At 40.1% G+C, this 25142-nt stretch overlaps 1 protein-coding gene across 4 annotated transcripts in view; it reads right to left on the reverse strand.

The window, feature by feature from the left end:
• ARHGEF7 (Rho guanine nucleotide exchange factor 7) overlaps positions 1-25142 on the reverse strand; it is a 443279-nt gene that overhangs the window by 81630 nt on the left and 336507 nt on the right. For 3 of the 4 annotated variants that reach the window (XM_030201535.1, XM_030201537.1, XM_030201538.1), the window contains 3 exons: positions 23228-23248; positions 22756-22849; positions 18510-18599 (listed from right to left, as the gene is read on the reverse strand). In XM_030201535.1, coding sequence (XP_030057395.1) covers positions 18510-18599; positions 22756-22849; positions 23228-23248 — 205 coding nt within the window. The remainder of the gene's footprint in view (positions 1-18509; positions 18600-22755; positions 22850-23227; positions 23249-25142) is intronic. The other variant, XM_030201536.1, reaches the window with a different exon arrangement.

Raw genomic sequence — 25142 nt, forward strand, 5'->3', positions numbered from 1 at the left:
TCAGGTACCGTCAGATCCATTACTGCGACGTGGAAACAGGTTGAAGCCACTAAAACATTGCCTCATTTGGACCACTTTTCCAAGAAAAGTGGCAATCAGATAAGAAACAGTGCTGAGAAATGTCACTGTGAGGCCTAAAATTGCTTTAAAAGAACTACAAAAAATCTCTGGCTGAGAACTGGAACGTGCTGACTCTCCAACAGTTTCAAGATTACTCCACAAATATGGAACAGTAGCAATATGAAAGCTACTGCTCATGAAAAACCAATTGGCATGCCACATAGCTTTTGAAAATAAACATGCAGGTGACTGCACACATGTGGAAGAAGGTTTAGTGGTTTGATGACACCAAAGTGGAACTTCTTGGTTTCAATGTTAGGTGATTTATCTGGTGTGAAATAAACAGGGTACAAATCCACATGCACAAATTTGTACCTGCTCCAAAGCAGATATAAATGTATGCAAAATTTGCAACTTGCCTTTGCTCAAACTGTTCCCAAGACTGCCTACACACGGATCACATAAAAGTAGATGCACACTTTCCATATGTTTACTTTTTTATGCACGTATTCTCTCAATTTTCTAAACACTCTTATATGTGCTTATACGTCTGAACAATTTTAGAAAAATCCTTTTCTGTGTATGCAACAGGCTTTACATATGTAACAAAACTTTTTAAAATTACCCTGTGAAAGTGTAGCTTATGTTGTATAGATGTGAACAATAAACTACTACTATAATGTATTCTGAATTATATTTATTAGACAGCAGAATTAGATAAATGTAGAACAGTGTGAAGACTTTTACAAGATATTGTGTCCTTTAAGAGTTCCCCTTTCCTGACACATGGTCTAATGCTTGTTTCACAGTTAGATATCAGAACGTGTGTCAATGTATTTCAAAAATGGATCAATGTTGAAGGACCAAGCGTTTTTGGATAACATACGCATCCTTTGTTTTTATGCTTCTAATAAATGGGAGAGAACAGATTTTGCTGATTCACAACTTGCTCCAGAGATACATAATAGAATCATAGAAATACAAGGCTGAAAGGGACCTCAGGGTTCATTCATCTAGTCCAGTGCTTTCCAAACTTTTTTAGGTTCACAGCACCCTTAGTGTCTGATCAAATTTTCACGGCAACCCCCCTCCAAACCACATAGATCTCCACCTCCCCCCCCCCCCCCCCCCCCACCACCACACATGTTTTTCCACTGCTTACCTTCACCTGGAGCAGTCCTGGGGGAGGGGGGTCTCCACTTCAGGCTCGCTGCCACTGCTGCTTATCTAGATGAGCAGCAATTGCAAAACAAGCTGCAGCCATGCAGGACCAGACTCTCCATACACGTGCTGCCTGCTGTGCCCCAGAACAGGAAGTGATATTCAAGGGGGCAGGATCATCAGCTCATGTATAAAGAGTCTGGACCCATGTGGTTGCAGCTTGTTTTGCTGCTGCTGCTGCTCATCTAGAGAAGTGGCAGGGATGGGTTTGGGTGGCGGCAGGAGGGAGGTCAGGATTTGCCACGGCACCCGAGAGTTTGCTGTGGTGCGCACCAGAGTGCCGAAGTGCACAGTTTGGGAACCGCTGATCTAGTCTACACTCATGTCATTAGACAGAAGTCACAAATCAAAGATTAGGGTGTGTTGTCTCTTCCAAAGAACACAAGGGAGACGCCAAAGTGCTTGTATGTAAGAATTTATTGAAATTATACCAAAAGACGCGACACAGCAGCTGTGTTTCAGCATGGAGGCATCGGCCTCAGGAATCTGAAAATACGGTGTATACTATTTTTATGTTGTTCATCAAATCCTTTGTTCAGGAAAACAGGAAATGTTGAATTGATTTCCTTAGAACTGTAGCTGCTTTTCCATCTGAAAGTTTGTTGCTTAGCAACTTTTCCTGAACAAAGGATCTGATGAACAACATACAAATAGTATACACCGTATTTTCAGACTCCTGAGGCAGGCACCTCTGAACCCAAAACACAGCTGCTGCGTTGAGTCTTTTGGTATAATGTCAATAAATCGCTATGTACAAGCACTTTGGTGTCTCACTTGTGTTCTTTGGAAGACAACCCACCCTACTCCGATTTATATACACTACGGTTGTACGGATGAAGTGTTCCTCCATGTTCTGCGGCTGATCTCTCTCATTAGACAGGAGCCAACATATTTAATTCATCCCAAATTGATATTTGTCCAGTTATTGTATAAGTTGTTTTCTTTATTATTCTACTGCTTCTGTGCTATTGAACAGGGAGATAGTTACCTTTCCTTATATTTTTAGAATTTCCATATGTGATATTACTTTGCCTTTAATAGCTCACCGATTGTTATTACAAGATTTAGCTTAACCATTTCTTCTTTTAGTACCTATACTGTATTTCCTTCACATCAGATCTATCAATTGTATTTATTCTCTTTGGATCTATAGAGGGAATATGAAGAATGATGGGGAAATATTTATTTGGGTTCTTGTATTTTACTTGCTGTATTTGACACTAAGGGGCATAGTTACTAACATAGGATACCATCTGCTGTTTGGTAACATTTGCAGACACGAGTATATATGGTCAGTAATGTGTATTATGCCATTTCTAATTGTACATTGTATATGAAGTCCTTTTGTGGGTGTTTGAAATCCAAGATCCAATCAGTGAATGCAAATTACTCTTAACTGAATGCTCAAGGCATCTCATCAAGTATTAACAAGCATTCTTGGTCACTGGGGAAAAAACAAAAAGAACAAAGACTGAAGAAAATGATTTCCGAATAAAGATTCAGCGCTCTCTCTGCTCTTGAACACTGGATTTGGCCAATCAGAGAATGTTTCAGAGTTGGAATCAAGACAAAAATGTAAGTTAACAACTGAAAAGTATACCACGTTACCTCATCTAACCTTCAAAGAACCAGGAAAATATAATGAGCAAAGCTACTGTACTTAATAATAATAACGAAGTAATCTAATAATTCATTTCTTTAACTGCCCTTCTACAACTCCAATTTTGGGGAAGATGGTATAGCTTTTTTAAGCAGGACCTAAATGACTGTGATATAGATAGATGCCTCAATTGTAATGTATCAAAAGTTATTTAATCTAAGTCTACGTTCTGAATTAAGGTGAAAATGTAGCTAACTGTTTAACTGTTTCTGGCTTGTTTAGTTTAATCAATAAGGGGGTCTTTTACTAAAGCTTAGCTTGAGTTATCTGCAGCAGGGCCCCATAGGCTGGTTTGAGACTTTCTAGTTGCTGTTTTCTAGTGCAAGAATGAGTTATGTATCAGAACCTGCTCCCTTAAGCACAATAGTAACAGCCCAGACTGCCAAAGCTACAACATCTGTAAATGGCAACTACCTCCTCCTATTCCCATCCCTTTTATTTCAATAAATCTTAAAATATAAACACAAAATATGATGCTTATATAGGGGCCCATGAGGCCCATCTAATATACCCAATTTACTTCCTGCAGTAATGCTACAGGCCCCAGTAAATCCCTAGTTTTCCCTTCACGTCTTTGTAATTAGGCATCCTCTCTTCATATCCCATTCTCTTTGCATACAGATACTGCTTTGTTTTTCAGCACCTCCACCAGAAGGTCATGTCATGCATCTGCCCCTGAAGAAAGATTTCCCCATGAAGAAATGCCTTCTAATATTACTCCTGAGTCTACACCATTGGAGCCTCTCTTGCTTTACAGCTTCCTTTCCAATGATAAAATACTGTGCTATGACTGCAAGCCAGCATGCATATCCACAGGCCCTACTATGGCTAACAGGAAACCTATGTGGGAGTAGGAGGCAGGGCCACAACAAGTTTTACAAATACATGCCACAGAGCTAAAGGAAAAAGACAAACACTAATCTCTAGGCCCTGCCAGCCAAATATGGTGAGGAGATGCCAGCTATGCACTTGCGGCCCTTCCACTGCCAACTGTACTATATCTCAGGTCAGTGGAGAGATGCGAGGAAGGGTAGAAGAATGAAAAAGGAGAGGGGAGTGGAAGGGTAGGGGGACAAAGAGTGTGAGACAGAAAGAAATGGAAAGCACATAAGTCAACTGAACAGAGTGAGGGTAGAGACTGTACCAAAAAATGTGGGACTTCTTTTAATACACACAAAGTAACACTCTCCCCTCAACACATGCCAACCCCCTCAGCTATTCCAACAGCCATCCACAGACTCCCTTCCTGGAGCAACTGCAAGTCAAATACACACAGCTGGAGCAACTTTAACACATATATGTAGGTAAGGGAATTAAAAAATACTAAGTAGCCATGTAATTCTATTGATGTTGCTCAGATTTCTAAGGCAAGGTGGATTTTGATACCCCTGGCTTTGATAGCACCTTGCTTCTCCTTAGATTTTCAGGGGTCTGATTTTTTCCTATTCTTTAGGGCTCTTGGAGGGGGGGGGCTGGAATGACAATAACCTCCATTCTACTTTTCATGTCAGGGGACACTCCCCGTTCAAGTACCCCCAAATCCAGACTGCCAACAGAGCTAAGGATAGCCCTATTTCCCTGTAAATCTTGTTGGCATTGTAGAAGACCCCTCAAAACCTTCCAATCCTAAAGGTTCAAGACAGGTTAAGATTGTGCAAATATAGCCCATAATTAATCAGGTTCTTTGCTGTCTTGTGATAATCAATATGATCACCCTAAAGTCTCTCTTCTGCTTGGTGTACACTCTCACTACCATCATGTATTGGTCCCTTAGATTGTTGTACCTCAATATATATGACTCTACTTTTGTACACTGAAATATAGCTGCCAACCATTCACCCATTCCTAGAGTTTTACAGATGCTACACAGCAACTTTGCGTAAAATAGCATCAAATGCGCTTTAACGGAATTAGAAGCCCTGATGTTTAATCTGTGTCATTCGTAAGACTATACCTCCTCACTGTGTGACACAATATTAAGAAATAATTTAATAACAGTGCCCTTAACACACACTGAACTGTGAGCAATATTGAAGACCAGTGCTTTAGACCCTTACTTTAGAGAAAATGATGAGTTCAGATCCAAGCAAAACAATTCAGCTCAGATCCTCCTAATGGTACCAGAAGGAACATACCAGCTTGTTAGAAGACAAGGGAAACAATTAGATTAAAAGTTATGATAAACATCTGGCATCTGATTCCTTTTCTGTTTTAAAGTTAAGATGCTTTGCATTGGCATTGAAAGCACAAATGACCAGAGAGGCACATTAGCTCTGCAAAAAGGTTAAATGATCAGGAATACAAAAAACACAAAGACATGCATATAAAAATCTATTCAGAAAGTCTTACGCTTTAAATCTGATTTCCTCTTAACTTTTTTTCAGAGCTATTTACTGACTTCCCCTGAACATATTTACTTGAAAGACTTGATGTCAACTACCTTTCTAGCTGAGGAAGAGGGAAGGAGAGGATCCTTCTCAATATATCTGAACTCCAAAGTTCATTTATCTAAAAAAGGAAAGGTAGAGGAACGTAGGCATAAAGTTTCTTTGCTTTTAGACATGCAAGTCTAAGCAGTAAAACTGGAAATGTAAACAATTATCAAACATCATTATACACAAATTGCCCAAATCTAGAATTACTTTACTGTGCTTAACTATAGCAAATTTGTGCATCCAATTGGAGTTGACTATGTTCAACTTTTCATTACAGCTGCTCATTTTTTGCTGCTTAAATAGTTATTTGTACTTAACTCTATAATGAGAATCCAGTTAATAACATTTAACTGCTATCAGCAAAGTTGCTATTCTTGTCTGTATTATTTCAAAAGCTAAAAATACTAAATCAAGACACGGCCCTGAACCTGGTGATAATCAGTTCATAATGGGTTGCAAATCATTCAGTGAAATAATTAGTACTAAAAAAAGTATCAGATAAAATACATTACAAATACAATAGTAAACAGGATACGGATGTACGCACATGTCCGAGTGTCTCAAGGACATGGATACAAAAGGAATACGTTGTAGTTTCTTTTGTTGCCTCACTCCCTGTACTGAACACCAGTGTGATCCACACCATTAATATACAAGAAAAATTAGAACACTACAAGGATAAAGTCATTCAAATTCTTGGCACTTAGCTCACAAATCAGTATGGTTTCAGTACAAAATACAAAAATATACACTGACAAAAATAAATTAAAAAGGAACAGATGCTAAACTACTTGGGAGGAAAGGAGGGGAGGTAAAACACAAAAATGCAAACTACATATCAAGAGCAGTCGGCATAAAAAAATTCACGACGTATACCCTTAACAGAATACACATCCTTTTTTTATAGACAGGTATTTGTGAATGTATTTCAAATTGGTATTTGTGAATGTATTTCAAATTGGCTACAGAGTCTCAAATGGTACACGAGAAATATCAGGAGACTCAACAGCAAGTTGTTAAAACATCACATTAAAGAGACAAAGAACACGAGAAAACATCTAAGAAAAAGCAGGTTGTGATTTAACAAGCATTTGTTAAGAAAAGGTCAGAAGTGCATTAGTTCTGGTGAGAGATATATGAGCAACAGCTCTTACGAGATGTAGACCCCATTCTGTAACTATGGGCTGTCCATATACTGTCATAGTCAGAGTCTTCTGAGAGGTCTGAAGGCTCCAAACGAGAAAGGCTACTGCGACGACCCAAGGAGTCTAGACTTGATTGGTCATCATCAGCCAAGACGTGATTATGCATCAGGTCAGTGCCTTGCCATGCTACGGATGTACAGGGAATGAAATGGAATGGTGGCAGTGGAGAGGCAGAGAGAAGATGAGGAGGAAAATAATGGGACAAGAAAAGCCACAATCAAAATAACATGAAACAAAAGCAAAGGATGATGGGAAGAGAAGGGAAAGAGAAAATACTGTTAAAAAGGTACATCGAGAGCTTCATTCTTCTAAGTTTTGGGCAAGTTAGAACTAATAATGGTTCAGTACATAGCTTGGTAGACACAGTGAAACAAATTCTAAATCAGAAAAAAAAAAATCCAAAAACTCTATATGCTACATTGGTGCAACAATATTAATACATTTTCTAAAGGAGATTGTTACTGTACACAGTATAAGGACACTGGATTGGGCTAGGGAAGAGTTCACAAAGGCCTCTTTTTGCATGGTCTTAAATAGAGGAGGCATAACTGTGATGCTCAACTTTCTAACTGAGCTTGCTTGATCTTATAGCCAATCGATTTAAGAACTCTTTTTTTTCTTTTATACTTTTACTTTATTTTTTAAGGACAAATAACAACATTTAAAGATATCTGAAATCTTATTTAGCAATCCCCTCTCTTGTGACTCAAAAAGAATCAAAGCAATACTGTGCTAACCCACCCCAGAACTCTTTAGAGACATCAAATCGAAATTTGAATGCATAAACAGTTGAGGAGGATAACCAGAGTACTCTGTGCCTTTTAACAGAAAAAAGGATTTAAAAAAAAAGTTACACAAAAAAAGGAAACCTAGAAATAAGATCAAGAAAAGAAGTGCTAAGAAAAAAGTCAAGTGGCATTTTAAGCCAAGTAGGTAAATTCTTCAATTTTAAGATGTTTAACAGCATTCTCTGTGGTTTACACAGAACTCTCAAAGGCATTTTTTATACTGAACCTATTTTTTAAAATGTGTTTCTGTGAGACATATGAAAAGTCTGTGATCATGTATGAGAGAGAATGGCTTTTTTGTGTGTATGAGTTTGTGAGAGTAATAAAGGTTGTTTCTGTAGGCAGAAACATACAAGAGTTCATCTTGCAAGACAGAGGCTTTGCATGTATGTTGGCATGACACTGCACCATGCAGCCTACACAGGCAATGTGTAACCAGGATATCTCTGTGACCTGATTCACCACCTATTACTTAGCAGTCTGTTGACCTGATATTCCCTCTTCCCACAGCAAACCCACCTGGAACATAGCCAATATCCATAGATATCCACAGGGGGGTGGGGGACAACTGGCCAAAGAATATACTAGGCTCAAAAGCCATCATAGCATGCCTGACACAACACATAACCAACCATGTTGGCCCACATCACAATGCAGCTGATTGTGGGGAGGAAAACCTAGTGGTTAAAGCAACAAGCTTGATATCTAGGGGGTGCCTGGTTCAAATCCCACTGCTGCTCCTTGTGATCTTGGGCAAGTCACTTAATCCTCTATTGCCTCAGGTACAAAAATGAGATTGTGAGCCCTTCTGAGACAGGGAAAATACCTAGTATGAATGCCAACTTACCTTGAGCTACTAATGATAAAGGTGTGAGCAATATACAAATAAGTAAATCTATATAATTAAATCCCACCTCGAACATTCTGAAGCTCACTGCAAATCCCACCTCGAAAATTCTGAAGCTCACTGCAAGGCAGTGAAGCACTGAACTCCTGTCGTCTTCTTAGGCTAGGCTATCAGGACCACTCACCCTAACTCATAGACCCGCCCTCAGCCACGCCCACAGCCACGCCCCATCTGGACATAAAACGCTACCTCAACGTTCTGAAGACAACCTGCTGAAAGTCATCCCTAAACTTTTCATAAGTTCATGGTGGTGAAGCCTTCAAAATCACCATCTCTATGCCCTGCCCTCGCGTCTAACGTCATGACGTTGAGGGCGGAACACAGAGAGTGAAGGGACTGCAACCCCCTCCAACAAACAACGAACCAGGCAGGGGGAGGAGTAGGGAAACACGCGCAGCATGTTTCCCTACTCCTCCCCCTGACTACGAATCGCTACACACCCTCCATTGCCCCAGGTAAAAATATCGACGCTACATCACGAAGCCCCGCCCCCTACCCCTTCCCTCCTCCACGCATCATCCGACCCCTCCCGCCGCCACATCACGAAGCCCCTCCCCCCAATCCACTGCCTCACCACCCACAACGGCAGCCAGTACATAAACACAACAAGAAAACAAACAACTCATACAACGCACCTCTGTACACAACCATCTCAGATTGCCAGACGTCTCTGCAGCCGCTCCTCCTCTACCCTCAACGTCACTGCCCCTGCAGGGAGACCCCGGAGGAACGCACAGATGTCAGAGGGGAGAAGAGGAGCGCCTGCAGAGACGTGTGCCAATCTCAGATGCTTCTCTACGGAGGTGCATTTTGCGACATTCTGTTGTTTTGTTTTTCTTCTCTTTATCTACCGGCTCCTGCTGCTCAAAAGGAGAAGCAGCAGGGGCCGGCCACCGTTACCATTCGCGGTTCTGGGTGGCGAGGGGGGCCATGAAGGCGCAGGGGGAGGGGCTTCGTGATGCGCCCGGGTAGGGGGGTCGGGTGATCGGCAAGGGGGGGGGGGGAAACCTTGCTTGCGCCCATTTCATTAGAAACAGAAACGGGCCTTTTTTTACTAGTAAATAATAAAATAAAACAAATGAAAAGGCTACAGGCATTTACCCAAGGTCTCTTTCCAGTCCTTCCAGACCAACAAACACTACTGTCCTCCTACTGGTTTTAAAGGAAATTATATTATTATTTAATGACTAAATGCATATTTTATGTTGTTATCCCTGTTTTTCAGTTTGGGTGGGGGTACCTGAGCTTACAGAGAAAAGGGATGTTCTTATGGAAAGCTAATATTCCACAGGATCAGGTGCTAAATCATCAGGTATTAGGTCCCAGACCAAAACTCTCAGCTACAAACTAACCTGAGCTGGACAGGTTTTGACATTGCTTGACTGGGGCAGTCCATCCAGAAAAGCCCTGACCACTCTTAGCAACAACTACAGTCCTGCATGAATGAGGCAGCTGACATAATATTACCTGTAAAGTCTTGGGTACAAAGGTTAGATCCTCTTGCTTAATTAATTCTTAATTATTCTACTCAAAATAGGCCTCTCTCAATTTATTAGGTAAATTGAAAAAGAGAGAAATGTTGAGGTTCATATTAAATAAGAGAATGTTGATATGTATGTCAGAAAGGGAATGTATCTGTGTGTTCCAAAAAATGGTGTGCACTTGTTTTTATGTGTGCATTTCTAAGTCCTTGATGATTTCTGTGTCCTTTTTGGACTGAAGAACGTAATTTTGTACTAATGGTCAATTTATGCACACAAGTTTCAAAGCACATGAAAAAGTCACTTTTAAGTGGACTTGGATGTTGAAACAGATGCTATCTTGCTGCACTTAGGTGCTCGTTTTCAAAACATATAGACTTACAAAGTTATATAGATGTACTTAGACTTAGAAAGTAACCCAGTAATCTATGGAATATGTAAGTCTAAGTGCTTTGAAAATGAGCCCCATAATAACCAATGTAATTTTGTAAGTCTATATGCTTTGAAAATGAGGCTCTATACGTAGTCCAGAGGCCACCTATTTTTCTCATACTGTGGAACTTATCTGCTTGAACTTGAAATCTGTGTGCAACTATATGCATAACTTGTAAAAGGACATGAACAGAATTGGCACTGAGAAAGAATTCTCCACCTGTTCTTATACAGAACACTAAAAAAAATTAAGGAAAGAAATGCCCTTTTCAATATTAGGAAACTTAAAAAGAACCCACATATATGGTACCTGGTGTCACTTAAATGGTCAATATTATTTTGTAGATCTAGAGTGACAATAAAAACTGTTAAAACCATTTCGAAAACTGGTCAAAAATCTGTAAAAATGATGCAAATTAATGTTTTAACTAGGATGACACGTTTTATGCTTTCTATGCAGAGAGGTGTATTTTCAAAGCACTTAGACTTACAAAGTTACGTGGAGGCGTATTTTGAAAGCACTTAGACTTATAGGTTACTGTGTAAGTCTAAGTGCTTTGAAAATGAGCCCCACAGTAACCTATTAGATCTATTAGATTGTAAGCTCTTTGAGCAGGGACTGTCTTTCTTCTATGTTTGTGCAGCGCTGCGTATGCCTTGTAGAGCTATAGAAATGCTAAATAGTAGTAGTAGTAGTAGTAACCTATGGAACTTTGTTAAGTTAAAGTGCTTTGAAAATGAACTCCCGAGTCTACCAATGGAGTAATGTCAAGAAACGGCTCTTTTTACAGAATTGATGTAATAAGTTCTCCCGTCCCACCCCAAAGACACAGAATGGGAAAAGGCCTTGGTAAATCAGGCTCTATATTATGCATAAAAACATTTGTTGTTACAATAAAAGCAACCTCAACCTCCAGAGTGCAGTATATTTGAGAAGCAGATGTATCACAAAAATATAAAATTGACAATGCAATAACAATTTTAAAAAGTCATTGAGTCGTTTCGTTTAAAACAGTTCTCATGTCATTCCCTGAATGTTCTAGGAGCAATAATGCTGGCAAAGTGTTATAAATCACTTCCTATTCACTTCATTTGATTGGACTTTATTATATGTCTGTTATTAGAACAAACAAATTTGGCAACTATTATTTATGCCTGGTCAACAAATCAAATTTATTACTGCAGCTCTTTGCATCAGGGAATTACCCACATTAATTCACGACATCTTCAGCTCCTTCAGAATATGGCAGCAACAATATTAGGAGGAAAGAGTTATGATACTACACCAGTTCTGAAAGACTTACAAACACTACCTGTGGAAGAAAGGCTCAAATTCAAGATTTTATGCCTAGTCTTCAAATATTTGTATTCTCTTACACCTATTCCATCCCTCTCAATGGTCGTTAATGTCTGTAATACCAGTGTTTCTCAGGTCTATGCTTTGAGATACTTAGCTGATCATGTTTTAGGGATTGCTAAAATGAAAATGACCATGGGATGCTTTTTTGCAACAACAGTTCTGGCATAGATTAAATTTAAAATCCTGGTCTTAATCCACCAGACCCACTATACTTGGGCTCCACATTACCATCAATCACCTCTCATTCCTTACAACAGTGATTCCCAAACTGAATTTCTGCAGATCCCTGGGTTTCCTTGAATTTTCTTCAGGAGTTCCTCAAAAAATTAGAGAGTTCCTCCATCTATGAAACATTTTTTAGGGGTTTCACCACAATAAAAAGTTTAGGAATCATTGCCTTACAGTCCGGCCCAGACCTTCATTCTCCCAAACCAATTTGTTAGTTATTCCTTTATATTTTAGACTCTGGCTTGATACTACGAGCAAGACAGATTTTAATACTGTAGCACCCATGCTGTGGAATTCTCTTCCCCCGGAACTGAGGCAGGAGGTTTCATATCGGAAATACAAAAAGGATCTTAAAATCTAGTTGTTTAGGCAGTCTTTTTAATGTGGTGAATTAATACGATCTTTACACCACTTTTGATATTAGGAATTGCTGGGAACAAATGCACCTTGTGTGTCTCCAATTAATCTACAATTCGTATTGCAATTTGAATTCACATCCCTTGTGTATTGCTCCTGACTCAAATTAATATTGATCTTTTTTGTCTTTACTTTTTATGCTTTTAATGTCTGACTTATTGTTGATCTGGCAATTATTATATTGCAAACCACTCTGATATTGCTAATTGAAAGGCAGTAAACAAAAACTAAAAAACCTTGATTGCATACTTATCTACCAGTTTTGCAAAGCAGAATGATCTACTCCAGTCAAGACACAGTGTATGTAGATAATTTAATTGGTTAACTAGCTAATCAGTGCTGTTAATTGGACGTTAAAAAGCAATTATCAGCACTAATTGTCATTAGTTATGATTTACACACAGAACTCACTAAGCATATTCTGTAATGTGGTGCACGTAAATTCCAAGTCGCAGAGATGAAAAGGGGAACACAGATGAAAAGGCGGAACACAGCGAAGGGAAGGCTAGACGTCGGGAGTGCCGCCTCCTTCCCTGACGCTGCGCTGCCAGAACCGCCACAGAGGTAAATTTAAAAAGAAAAAAAAAAAAAAAGGGATGTTGGGGGGAGAGAAGAGGGTGGGCAGTAAAGTTGAACAATGGGAGCGGGAGGGCAGGGGAGAAACAACAGCATGGATGCGAAGGGGGGGGCATGGATGCGAAGGGGGGGGAGAAGAGGGCGGGCCAGGCTGGGACATGGGAGAGAGAGGAGCATGGATGCGAGGGGGGTCATGGAAGGGAGAGAGGAGAATTGCTGGAAAAGGATGAATGGAGGGGGCAGGGGACAGAGGAGCATGGATGGGCATGGATTGGGATGGCAGGGCTCAGGGAGAGAGGGGAATTGCTGGAAAGGGATGAATGGAGGGGGCAGGGGACAGAGGAGCATGGATGGGCATGGATTGGGAGGGCAGGGCTCAGGGAGAGAGGGGAATTGCTGGAAAGGGATGAATGGAGGGGGCAGGTGACAGAGGAGCATGGATGGGCATGGATTGGGAGGGCAGGGCTCAGGGAGAGAGGGGAATTGCTGGATAGGGATGAATGGAGGGGACAGATGGGCATGGATGGATATGGATTGCAGGGCAGGGCTCAGGGAGAGAGGGGAATTGCTGGATAGGGATGAATGGAGGGGGCAGGTGACAGAGGAGCATGGATGGGCATGGATTGGGAAGGCAGGGCTCAGGGAGAGAGGGGAATTGCTGGAAAAGGATGAATGGAGGGGGCAGGGGACAGATGGGCATGGATTGGGAGGGCAAGGCTCACACTCTCTCTCTCTCATAGACAATGTCTTTCTGACTCTCACTCTCACACACTCTGTCTCACTCTGTATCACATTCACTCTCTATGTGCCACACAGTCACTCACACTCTCGCTTGGTCTCATACACTCACTCTCACAGAGAATGTGTGTCTCACACACACTCTCTCTCTCGCACACACACACACACACACACACACACTCTCTTTCACACTGTGTCTCACATACACACTTGCACACACTCTCATTCTCACACACACACTCTCTCACAAACACACTCACACCCAGACTCACTCTCTCTCACACACACACACACTCACACTTTCACTCTGACTCTCACACAGTCACTCTCACATACACTCTCCCAAACATACACACTCCGAGGAAAACCTTGCTAGCGCCCGTTTCATTTGTGTCAGAAACGGGCCTTTTTTACTAGTTACAGAATATTCTTAGTGAGTTCTGTGTGTAAATCATAACTAATGACAATTAGTGCTGATAATTGCTTAACATCCAATTAACAGCACTGATTAGCTAGTTAACCAATTAAATTACACGCATTGTTATAGAATATGCTTCAATTTCCACACAGAAATTAAGGCCATATACAGAATCCCAGGGTAAGTGCCTAAATGTAGACACCCCTTTATAAAATTGCCCTCATATTGTGCACACCAGTGAAACAAACTCTGCTGCATGCTGAATGGCATTTTTTGATACCAAAAATGTGAAAATGTACAATGGTATGAAGACTTTTGCAAGACACTCTATATATGTGTGCATATACATATATGAGAAAAGTAGAGGCATCACTCAGCATTATTTGTTGGCCAGCAGAGTCAACCATATAGCAGTAGCTATTCTCTCTCTCTCTCCTTTCCTGGGTCCAAGTATGCCACCTTTGCAATGTGCCAAGCCTGAATAAATCCAGTTTTTAATGAACAACATACCAGTGTTTTGTAGTAAATATGGCAGTGGTTCCCAAACCTGGTCCGGGAGGCATCCCAGCCAGTCAAGTTTTCAGGATACCCATAATGAATATTCATGAGAGAGATTTGCATGCACTGCCTCCACTGCTTGCAAATCTATCTCATGAATATTCATTGTGGGTATCCTGAAAACCTGACTGGCTGCAGTGCCTCCAAGACCAGGTTTGGGAACCACTGAAATATATTTATTTTTAAAAGCATCAGAGTCATATGGTCATTCTACAGTGTATTAGAGGACCAAGATTCTGGCATCTCAGATAAGGCTATATTGTTAGAGAAACTGTACAATTTATGAACATGTTTCTTACTGTACCTATCATAAGTGAAAAAAAAATCATCAATTCAGCCACGTTTCAACTTCTTTTTGGTTTTTTTTTTGTGTGCATTACAATCTCATATGGCTGAAAAATAAGCAGAGCCAAAGTAGCAGCTTTTTATTTATTAGTAACCTAGTAAATGACGGCAGAAAAAGACCTGCATGGTCCATCCAGTCTGCCCAACAAGATAAACTCATATGTGCTACTTTTTGTGTATACCCTACTTTGATTTGTACCTGTCCTCTTCAGGGCACAGATCGTATAAGTCTGCCCAGCACTATCCCCGCCTCCCACCACCGGCTCTGGCACAGACTGTATAAGTCTGCCCAGCACTATCCCCGCCTCCTGCCACCGGCTCTGCCACCCAATCTCAGCTAAGCTCCTTAGGATCCATTCCTTCTGAACAGGATTCCTTTATGTTTATCCCACGTGTGTTTGAATTCTGTTACCGTTTTCATTTACTCTATAATCTTCAATTACAAGCTGGAAGAAACTTTCGCACTACTCCTTTAAATACAGCTGCTTGTAGTTTCTTTGACAACTTGAGAAACAGCCATATTCAAAAGAGCAGTGCAAAATTGTCTTCCAATTTGTAACTGAAGATTATAGAATACTAATAAATAAAAAGCTACTACACTTTGGCTTTCCCTATTTTCAGTCATACAAGGTTATATAGTGCACACCAAAAAAACAAAAATGAAATTCTTACATGGAATAATTAAGAAAACAGTTTGCCTGTTCTCACTGTGAGCCTTCAAAAAGAAGGCAGAAGGAATTCTGTTACTGAGCAAAATTTTCCTTTCAATGTCCTCAGATAGGGCCCCTTTTACCAAGCTGTGGCAAAAGGGGGCCTGCGTTGGAATCGGCACATGTTTTTCACGCATGTCGAGGCTCCCTTTTACCGCAGTGGGTAAAAGGGAAGTCTTTCTTTCCAGCAGGAAATAGCCGTGTGGCATATAAAGCACTTGCCGTGCGGCCATTTTGGGGGAGAGCTCTTACCGTCACCCATTGAGATGGCGGTAAAGGCCCCCGCACTAACCCGGCAGTAACTCGACAGCGTGCGGCACTGCTCGATTACCTCAGTGTAACTATATTTTTGTAGTGCCGGATATGACGGCATGCTAGGGGTGGGAAATACCACCAGGCTGCTGCAGTAGCCCAGTGGTACTTCCTGTTTAACGAGCGGTAAGCCCACGTTGGGCTTACCGCTGCTTAGTAAAAGGGAGCCCATAGCCTAGTTTCTGCCCAGACCTGAATCAAACAGGACATCTGTGGCAAGATCCCCAGCCAACTTGACAGAGCTGTCGAGAAGAATGGCAAAATCTGCACCATCCTGTTGGGCAAAATGGTAGTCACTTATGAAATCAAGCCCTTTTTGTTTCTCTTAATTATTTTTTGCATATTTGTATAATTGCTTGTTCATGTTGAAAGTGTAGGGTATGTTGTGTAGATCAGTGTTTCCCAAGTCTATCCTGGAATATCACCTTGCCAGTCAAGCTTTCAGGATATGCACAATGAAAATGCATGAAAGAGATTTTCATATAATGGAGGCAGTGTATACTAATCAATTTCATGCATATTCACTGAGGAAATCCTGAAAACTGACTGGCAAGGTGGTACTTCAGGACTGACTTGTGAAACACTGGTGTAGATCGGTAAGACAAACCCTACTTTAATGCATTATTATTCAGATAGCAGAATGAAGAAAAATGCAGAAGGGCTTTAAGACTTTTACGAGGCACTGTAAGTTGCAAAACAAATATTTACTTCATTATTTGATTCAGCAGGCTTGCTGACTGAGATTACATATGCAACTTCAAAATAAAACAGCACCTCAAACCAGTTTGAATCTACAGGTATAACTCCCTCATACTAGTTATTGCACATTCAACTATCAACTGTTGTACATTTCATCAGCGGAGCCTTGATAAATTGTTTTTGGAGATGGACCACTAAGCAGCAATTCTAGATTGAAATTGTAAATCCCATACATTAATATCATTTGTAGTGTGTGAGGTTCAGCCAATCAATACACAAGTGAATGAGCATGATTCATAAAATTCAGTGTACAAATACAAAGGTCCCTGAATATACCAGAAAGATCCAAGTCATGTTCAAGTACACTGCATTTTCTTCTGTTGAGCATTTGACTTTTAACAGTAGAGCAATCTGAACCATCAAACAATCAATTTCCTAACACTGTATCATTTAAAGCCCATTTTGCATAGCACATCAATTCCCCCAGTATTTTACAAAAGGCTCTGCCAAATGTGCCTTTGTAAAATATGTAGAAGGATGACGGCAGATACATGTACTTGCCAGCACATACAGAGGAAGTTCTGATTTCACAGAAGTATATGCAGACAAAGATAATGGTAGCACTTGGCAGCTTCCACATATAAGTGCCAGCTCTTATACATATAGTGGCCCTATCGTCCAAAGCTAAACATATAAGTGACACCAACTAACAAGCAAAGCTACATTTTGGACCTGATATTTAGCCAGCAGTGATCATCGTATTGATGATTGCCGCTGGCGTTAAACTTTGAAATTCAATGCTAGGTCATGTCTGAACACCAGCACTGGATTTCTGGAGCCAGATAAAGCATAGCCAGTTAAGGGGTCCTTTTACTAAGGTGCACTGAAAAATGGACTGCAGCAGTGTAGGCGCGGGTTTTGGGCACGCGCAGAATCATTTTTCAGTGCACCTGTAAAAAAGGCCCTTTTTTTATATTTTTGCCAAAAATGGATGTGCAGCAAAATGAAAATTGCCACGCATCCATTCTGAGACCTTACCACCAGCCATTGACCTAGAGGTAAAGTCTGACGCGGTAACCAGGCAATAATGACCTATGCGGTCCAAATTCCACTTGGCGCATGTCCGATACACGCAGTAGAAAATAAAAATTATTTTTCGGCCGAGCGTATTGGACATGCGGCAAAAACTGAAATTACCGCAAAAGCCATGCGGTAACTCCATTTTGGCGCGAGTAGACGCTTACGCGGCTTAGTAAAAGGGCCCCTAAGTGCAATATTCGGTACTTAACTGGCTATGGGTTACTGTATAAAGATAGGACTGACTTATGTAATCCTATTTATGGGTTAACCTGGACGGTTAAGTGTTGAACATCGGCAGTTAACTGGCCAAATGCCAACTCTGTCCCCAGCACACCCCCAAAATAATCAGTTTTCAGCTCGGCACTAACCAGTTATTTTCAGCAGCACTAACCAGTTAAGTGTCACTGAAAATTAGTGGTTAGCCCTGATCAGGTGCCATTTCTGGTTGGTACATCGTTTTGAATATCAACTTTCTTTTCTTTTTTTTTTTTTAAACTGTAGTGGCAAAAATAAGAAATGAAGAATTAAGCAAAATTACCCTTCAACCCCTCGTTTAAAGCCCTGGTCCTTACTAGCACTTTTATAACACCTATGCGTGCCTTGGAAATCAAAAACCAACGGGGAAATTTTCTTACTGGAAAATACCTATATAGTTTTGGGCCACCATAGCCACATTCAAAACACACACACCCTTGAAATCTCTGTCCTGATATACGTGTGTAAAAAGCAGCTTTCTGAATCACCATTTACATATCCAACCTACATGCATAAATGCTTCTAAAAGATCTCCTCATTGTTAAGAATTTAAGTTGAGAGCTGCCTGAAATATTTATTCAGACATTTTATAGATAAAATAGCAATGAAAAATTTCTTACTTACTTGAATTAAGTGTTTGGCGAGTTTTGGCACTTGTGCAGTAAGCCTCAATGACCTTTAAGATCTGTGCATCTTCTTCCAAAGCAGCTGTGCCTGAATGTATTAAAAAGACAATAAACATTACTGAATTATAATAGATAAGCTAGAAACTAGAGGCAGCTGGCATACTGGAATGGTGGTATCACCACTGTACCCTTCAGAATTCACTTCAAAGCAGAAAGAAATGCACATTTGTTTTCCTGCCATAGTGCCTTATTCCTAAGTCTCATTTAATATGATTGCAACAGCATTTCCCTTACCTATCTTCTATATTAATTTGAGACACAAAATGAGGAGGAGAGAGGAAGATGCACAGTGGTTTTCTAATCAATAGGATCTTCATAACAGAAGGATTTCACGAGCAACTCCTTCAGCTGAATATCTCTCCTGGCGGAACTCAACATGTTGCAAAAAAATGATGGAGAATTGTCTGCCAAAACTTAAGGTCACTTAATGAGAAGAAACACATTCCACCAATTCCAGCAGGGCTGGAAGAGATAATAGAAAGGAGCAAAGATGGAGGGGCTGGGGGAGACAGTCACACCACCTATGTCTTGAACCACTATGTCAATGATGTGTTTCATTAAAACCTTCCATTATTAGACCTAAAATGTTACCCCTGTGAAGTAGCTCCGAGCAATTAAGATACTCCAAGGCATTCATTTGATTCTCAGCTACCCAAACTGCAGGAGCAGAATTTGATCATGAACATATCAATAGTGATGATGATATCAGTGACTTACAGTGTATACCGTGGGTAATTTTAAAAAGTAGGCTGAGCACCAAAAAGAGTACCTAAGTTAGATGGTAAAAAGCTAGTCAAATATTTTTTTTAAACAGTTCAGCAAGCACTAAACATTTTATTAAATAAGTACCAGCTGAAGACAAGTGTATATAGCACTATACACAAAAGACGACCATTTTAAAAATTTGTATGAACAAATCATGAATTACTTAATGTGAGAGTTTATACATTTATTTATTAGGATTTATTTACCGCCTTTTTGAAGGAATTCACACAAGGCTGTGTACAATAAGAATAGATCAAGCATTAGCAATAGACAATTACAGCAATCAAAATATTCAAATAATTATATATAATATATATATATATACACGCATATGCAACTTTATAAGCTACAGATGCATATACATTTATACACTGGCTTTTAAGTGTGTATAGGGCAAGTTTTGCAAGTATGCACACATGATGGCAAGCAAGAAGGCAGCCCTTCTCAGAAAATCAAATTTTGTTTATAGAAGGTAAGCAGATCTCCCACTATAAATACTATGCCAAGCCTTGGGCCTCTGTATCAGTCATGATTTTAAGCAGATGTCTATGCCAGGAGATCAAAATACCAAGATATACATGTTTTTGTCCTTTTAAATATAGATTATGAATACATCTGAAAGGAACGCCTAGAACATGCTTCTTTCTGTATACAGAAAAACTTACACATGTATGTGACAACATGCAAGGAACATCTTTTATAAAATTGCAATTTTATTTACATATTTTCTATATCACCTTTTGGTAATTCACAGCAAAGCTGTATACAAATAAAAAATAAAACAGAAACGGATACGTAAAAATAGAAAAAGGAAGAGAGAACAGAATCCAAGGACAGAACAAATGAATCAATATGTATAGAAAGGAAAAATATGAGTGAAAAAGGATATAATTATAGTTGGTTAACAGGGGAATAGCCTGTAGTCCTTGGTCCAACCTGCTGACCTCTGTAACCACCATCAATCCTGTCTAGTTATAGCCCTGAGCAAAATGTCTTAAACCCAACATTAAATTTTACGGAAGACAACTCCGACCTTAGGCAAGGTGGAAAAGAATTTCAGACTGAGAGATTCAAGGAGGCAAAACGAGCATAACAACTGATCTCAGGGTAAATCACAGGAGAGGAAATGGTAAACAGATTACTGAGTTGCAAAAAAAGGGAACAGGTTGGCCAATATGGACCCAAGAAATTAGCTCTATGAGTTAATATGAGAACCTTCAATCTGACACTAAGACAGATTAGGGGTCAGTACTGTTTGGCCAGTAATAGAGTCACATGATCGTTCCCTATGGGCATAATAAAGAAGCTTGGTGGCTGTGTTCTGTATCAGTTGTAGTAGCATAAGAAATGTAAGTGTAACACCATTATAGAGTTACAAGGAACCAATACAGTTAAGGAAAGGAGTATGCATTACAGCCTGAGCCCTTTGATTTGACAGAGCAAATCTCTGGCAAGGTAAAGGAGGACACTCTAATAACAGATTTAATCTATCACATTTGAGTAAAGTGTCTAAACAAATGCCCAAGAAGATAACAATCATAAGGATTAACTACGGAAGAAGAGATTTCCTTGGAAACCAAATAGCTTGACTTGAGTTTAAGATGGGTTTTTAGCAAGTCAATTGGCCATGATGTCTAAACATGTGCTCAGAGAATTAAGGTTGGGTTGGAGGGGGTCAGTATAAGCCACTAGTCGGATATCAGCATAAAAAAATCAGTTATGTGTATTTGGCAGGTTACAGGAGTAGCTGTCTTTTAACATGTATACCTAGCACCTAAAGTATATACAATTCTCTCTTTTGTCTCTAAAAACAATTTGAAGGAAATCATGAACCATATCTTTGAAGAACATTTTACAAACACAGAGGGGCAGATTTTTAGCTGGCAGAGTCAGAAGTTAAGCTATATTCAGCACATACATGTAGTGCATTGACTGCATCAGCATGATCCATTTAAAGACAGAATACAACCACTAAATGGATAATTTTTTTAGGCTGCATCTGTCCCACCTCTTACTTGGCCCACAACTATATAGACAGTAGCTGGCCATGTAGCAGTTTAAATGGCCCAATACTAGCCAAATAAGTTTGGAAAATAAGCAGATTATACAGCCATCAGATGTTGGTGAACATACAGGACCAGATTCTATATATGGTGCCTAAAAAAATCTGCGTGCAATGCAGTTTTGCCTAAGCGTATTCTATAAGATTTACGCACGGTATATAGAATACACTTCGTCAATATCATTGCGCCTAAATCTGCACGCGCCCATTTACGCAAACGAAAACCTGGTATAAATTTCGGTGTGCAGATTTAGATGGACTGCGCCGTATTCTATAAATTTTGGAACGCCCATAAACACGCCTCTTTTGAACTGCGCACATTTATTATGAACTGTTCACATCACCATTTAGACGCAGTTCATTATAGAATGCGCATACCGAGTTGTGTGCGTAACTTGCAATTATTGTCAATTACTACTCACTATTGCTCATTAAGTGCTGCTAAAAATACTTTGTTGAGCCAATTAAGTTATGTAGTTTTAGAATGCACCTGGATTTCGGCACGCAAATCTAGGCGCCATATATAGGATCTCCATCATAGGGCCTGATATTTAACGTTTGTTTAAATGCTGGCTAAATTAGACACAGAAATTCAGTGTCAACAACTATCTGGACACCAGCATTGAAGTTATCCGAGTAAGGCCAATATTAAGTGCGATACCCAAACGTACTGTTTGAGGCATCCAGAAGTTATCCGGGTAAGGCCGATAAGTGCCATACCTAAACATAATTAGGACTGAACATCTGCAGTTCCTGGATAACTCCCAGGTCTGCCTCAGCATTAACTAGATACAGTGACATGGCAGTCAGAGCAGATATTCAGTGGCACAATCTGAATATCTGCACTAGGGCTGGTCATTTTGATTTAACTAGGCAAGAACCTCTCCTGCCTGGTTAAATCATTTAAATATCAGTATCATAATTTATTCTGAATACTGGCCTCAGAGTATTCGAAGCAAGAGCTCTGAAGTAATACCAAAGCATTAAAATATACTCATTACAAAAGCCATCTAAAATCCAGTTTGTAAAATCATCATCTTTTTTTCCACAAGATATAATCCTGTGATACCAGCTGTGTACATCATCATACTTTTTAACATGATGCAAGAAAAGCTCCCAGAACCTGCAAAGAATACAGTTTTAGCTAAGATTAATACAGATATTAACTATGAGGACCAAATGGGACAAGGCAAGTAAGTAACAATGCCATTCATTCTAGATAAGCAAGCATATAAACATTTCAAAGATAGCGCCAGAAGTAGAAAAGTACCACACATGTTCCTGTGTGTGCTGCTTTAAGAATCAAGTCATTTCCATTTCATTTCTGTTTATACTTAAGAGTAATCCAAAAACATACTTTTCCTCAGTGCAAATTCTTCATCTGATGGTTTCCGTTCAGGTCTGCGTTTCGGAAGCAATTTTTTCATTGTTTTCGGGCTCTTGCTAAGATCCTGTGTTAACAAAAAAAACAAAAAAAAAACAGTAAAAACTTCCGACTTTCAAAATCATAATAAGGACTGTAGCCTATTAACCATTAGTTGTTAACTGAAGCCTCAGAACGTAGCCACCACAGAAGGCATTGTTAGTGGATGTTATGTTTGATGGTTTTGCCAGTCATGGGAGCTGTGTCTAAAAATAAATCGCCTCTTCCCAGTTTTTGCTTCAGTTGGATTAATATTTCCCTTTTATCTTGGTAGGAAAAGCATGGCATTCTTTGTAAGGGGTTGGGTTACCTTTAGCAAAGGAAAACAGCAACAAAGACAGAGCAATTCTGCCCTACAGCAGGGACATGCTATTTCATAGTAATACAAAATTGTCTACCTCCTTACCTTCAGAATACAAGACATCCTCTAAAAAATGCAGAAGAAAGTGAAAAAAAAAATGAATGAACAGGACAAAGCCCACAGAAGGTGAAGACAGGTTTCAAAATATAAATTTAAAATAGTAAGCCTTTGAAGACTGTCAAAATGCTATAGCAATAAAAAAAACCCATGACACCCATGATCAGTGCTGCTGGTGATTTTCTATGATGCATGTTAAAAGCTGAAGATGATTTTGCCCCAAGGACACTGGCCTCCAAGCACTTGATAATTTTATATGTAATTTTGGAAGATCTACAACACTTTAGAATGCCAGTCAGTTTGTAAAGCATTAAGGGCCCATCGCGGGCTTACTGCTCGCTAAACAGGAAGTACCGCCAGGCTACTGCAGCAGTCCGGCAGTACTTCCCACCCCTATCACACTGTCATATCCAGTGCTACAAAAAGATAGTGCCAGAGTGTACCTGACGATAAACTGACCAGTTACTGCCGGGTTAGCTTGGGGGTAAGGGCACCCCACCCTTGAAATGGCCACACGGCAAGTGCTTTACTTGCTGCATGGCCATTTCCTGCAAGAAAGAGAGACTTCCCTTTTACCCGCTGAGGTAGAAGGGGGCATCAGCATACGTGAAAAAGACACGCCGATGCCAGCATAGGCCCCTTTTTCTCACAGCTTGGTAAAAGGGGCCCTATTATTAGATAGATAGATAGATAGATAGATAGATAGATAGATAGATAGATAGATAGATAGATAGATAGATAGATAGATAGATAGATAGATAGATAGATAGATAGATAGATAGATAGATAGATATTCCAATTACAACAAATGGTCTTCAACCCTATTCTCACATACCCTTCAGCCAGTCTGGTTTTTCCAGATTTCCACAATGGGTTCTAGTTCCCACCCACCAATTCCCATCTGGACAATGCCCACTGAACCTAGGAGGACAATTCCCGCCCATAATCCAAAAAACACTAAACACACTAGGACAAGTAATCTCCCTCCCTTTTCTCTTCCAGATCATTAGGGGGGGGGGTCAGTACCCCCTCAAACCCCCACCCCCCAGCATCATCTTTTATACAACCCTTTCTCCTTCCAGATATGTAGGATCTAAATGTCATAAATAAGTAAATAAATAGATAAATACAAACTGCAGTTCGTGTGGGGGGGGGGGGGGGGGGAGGGAAATCATCCCACACCCCCCAAACTAGGTTTCAACCTAATTCAGCCCCTCAAAATGACACACTGATTACAATTTATAACAAATTACTACTCTACCTATGCCCTTCCCCCCAAAAAAACAACAACTAGGTTTCAATCTAATACATGTTTAATCCGGGATCTAAATGTCATAAATAAGTAAATAAATAGATAAATACAAACTGCAGTTCATGTGGGGTGGCAATGCCCCCCACACCCCACCCCAAACTAGGTTTCAACCTAATCCAGCCCCTCAAAATGACAGATTATGATTTAACAAATTACTACTCCACCTATGAAAAGTTCTTACAATATTATACGTCTTCTGTGTACATCCATATGCTGCTCTAACCTCTATGCTCCAGATGCCGTTAAAAAAAAAAAAAAGAAAGCAGCACCAGGACTTATGGGACCCGATACAAGAAAGAAGCTATGGTCGGTAAAAAAAAAAAAAAAAAGGCAGGGAAGGGTGGGAAATGAGTTGGGGGGAGGGGTCCTTGGTGGGAACTGTCTCAGGAGGAATTGTACTAGGTGTGAATTGGTGGGTGGGAATTCGCCTGATACCCCACAATAACTAAGCATGAGATATGCATATGCGCACGCACACGCGCACACACGCACACGCACACACACACACACACACACACACACACACACACACACACACACACACATATATATATATATATATATATATATATATATATATGCATAGTCAAT

The sequence above is a fragment of the Microcaecilia unicolor genome, chromosome 4 (genome assembly GCF_901765095.1).
Source record: "Microcaecilia unicolor chromosome 4, aMicUni1.1, whole genome shotgun sequence".
In the NCBI taxonomy this organism is placed as follows: domain Eukaryota; kingdom Metazoa; phylum Chordata; class Amphibia; order Gymnophiona; family Siphonopidae; genus Microcaecilia; species Microcaecilia unicolor.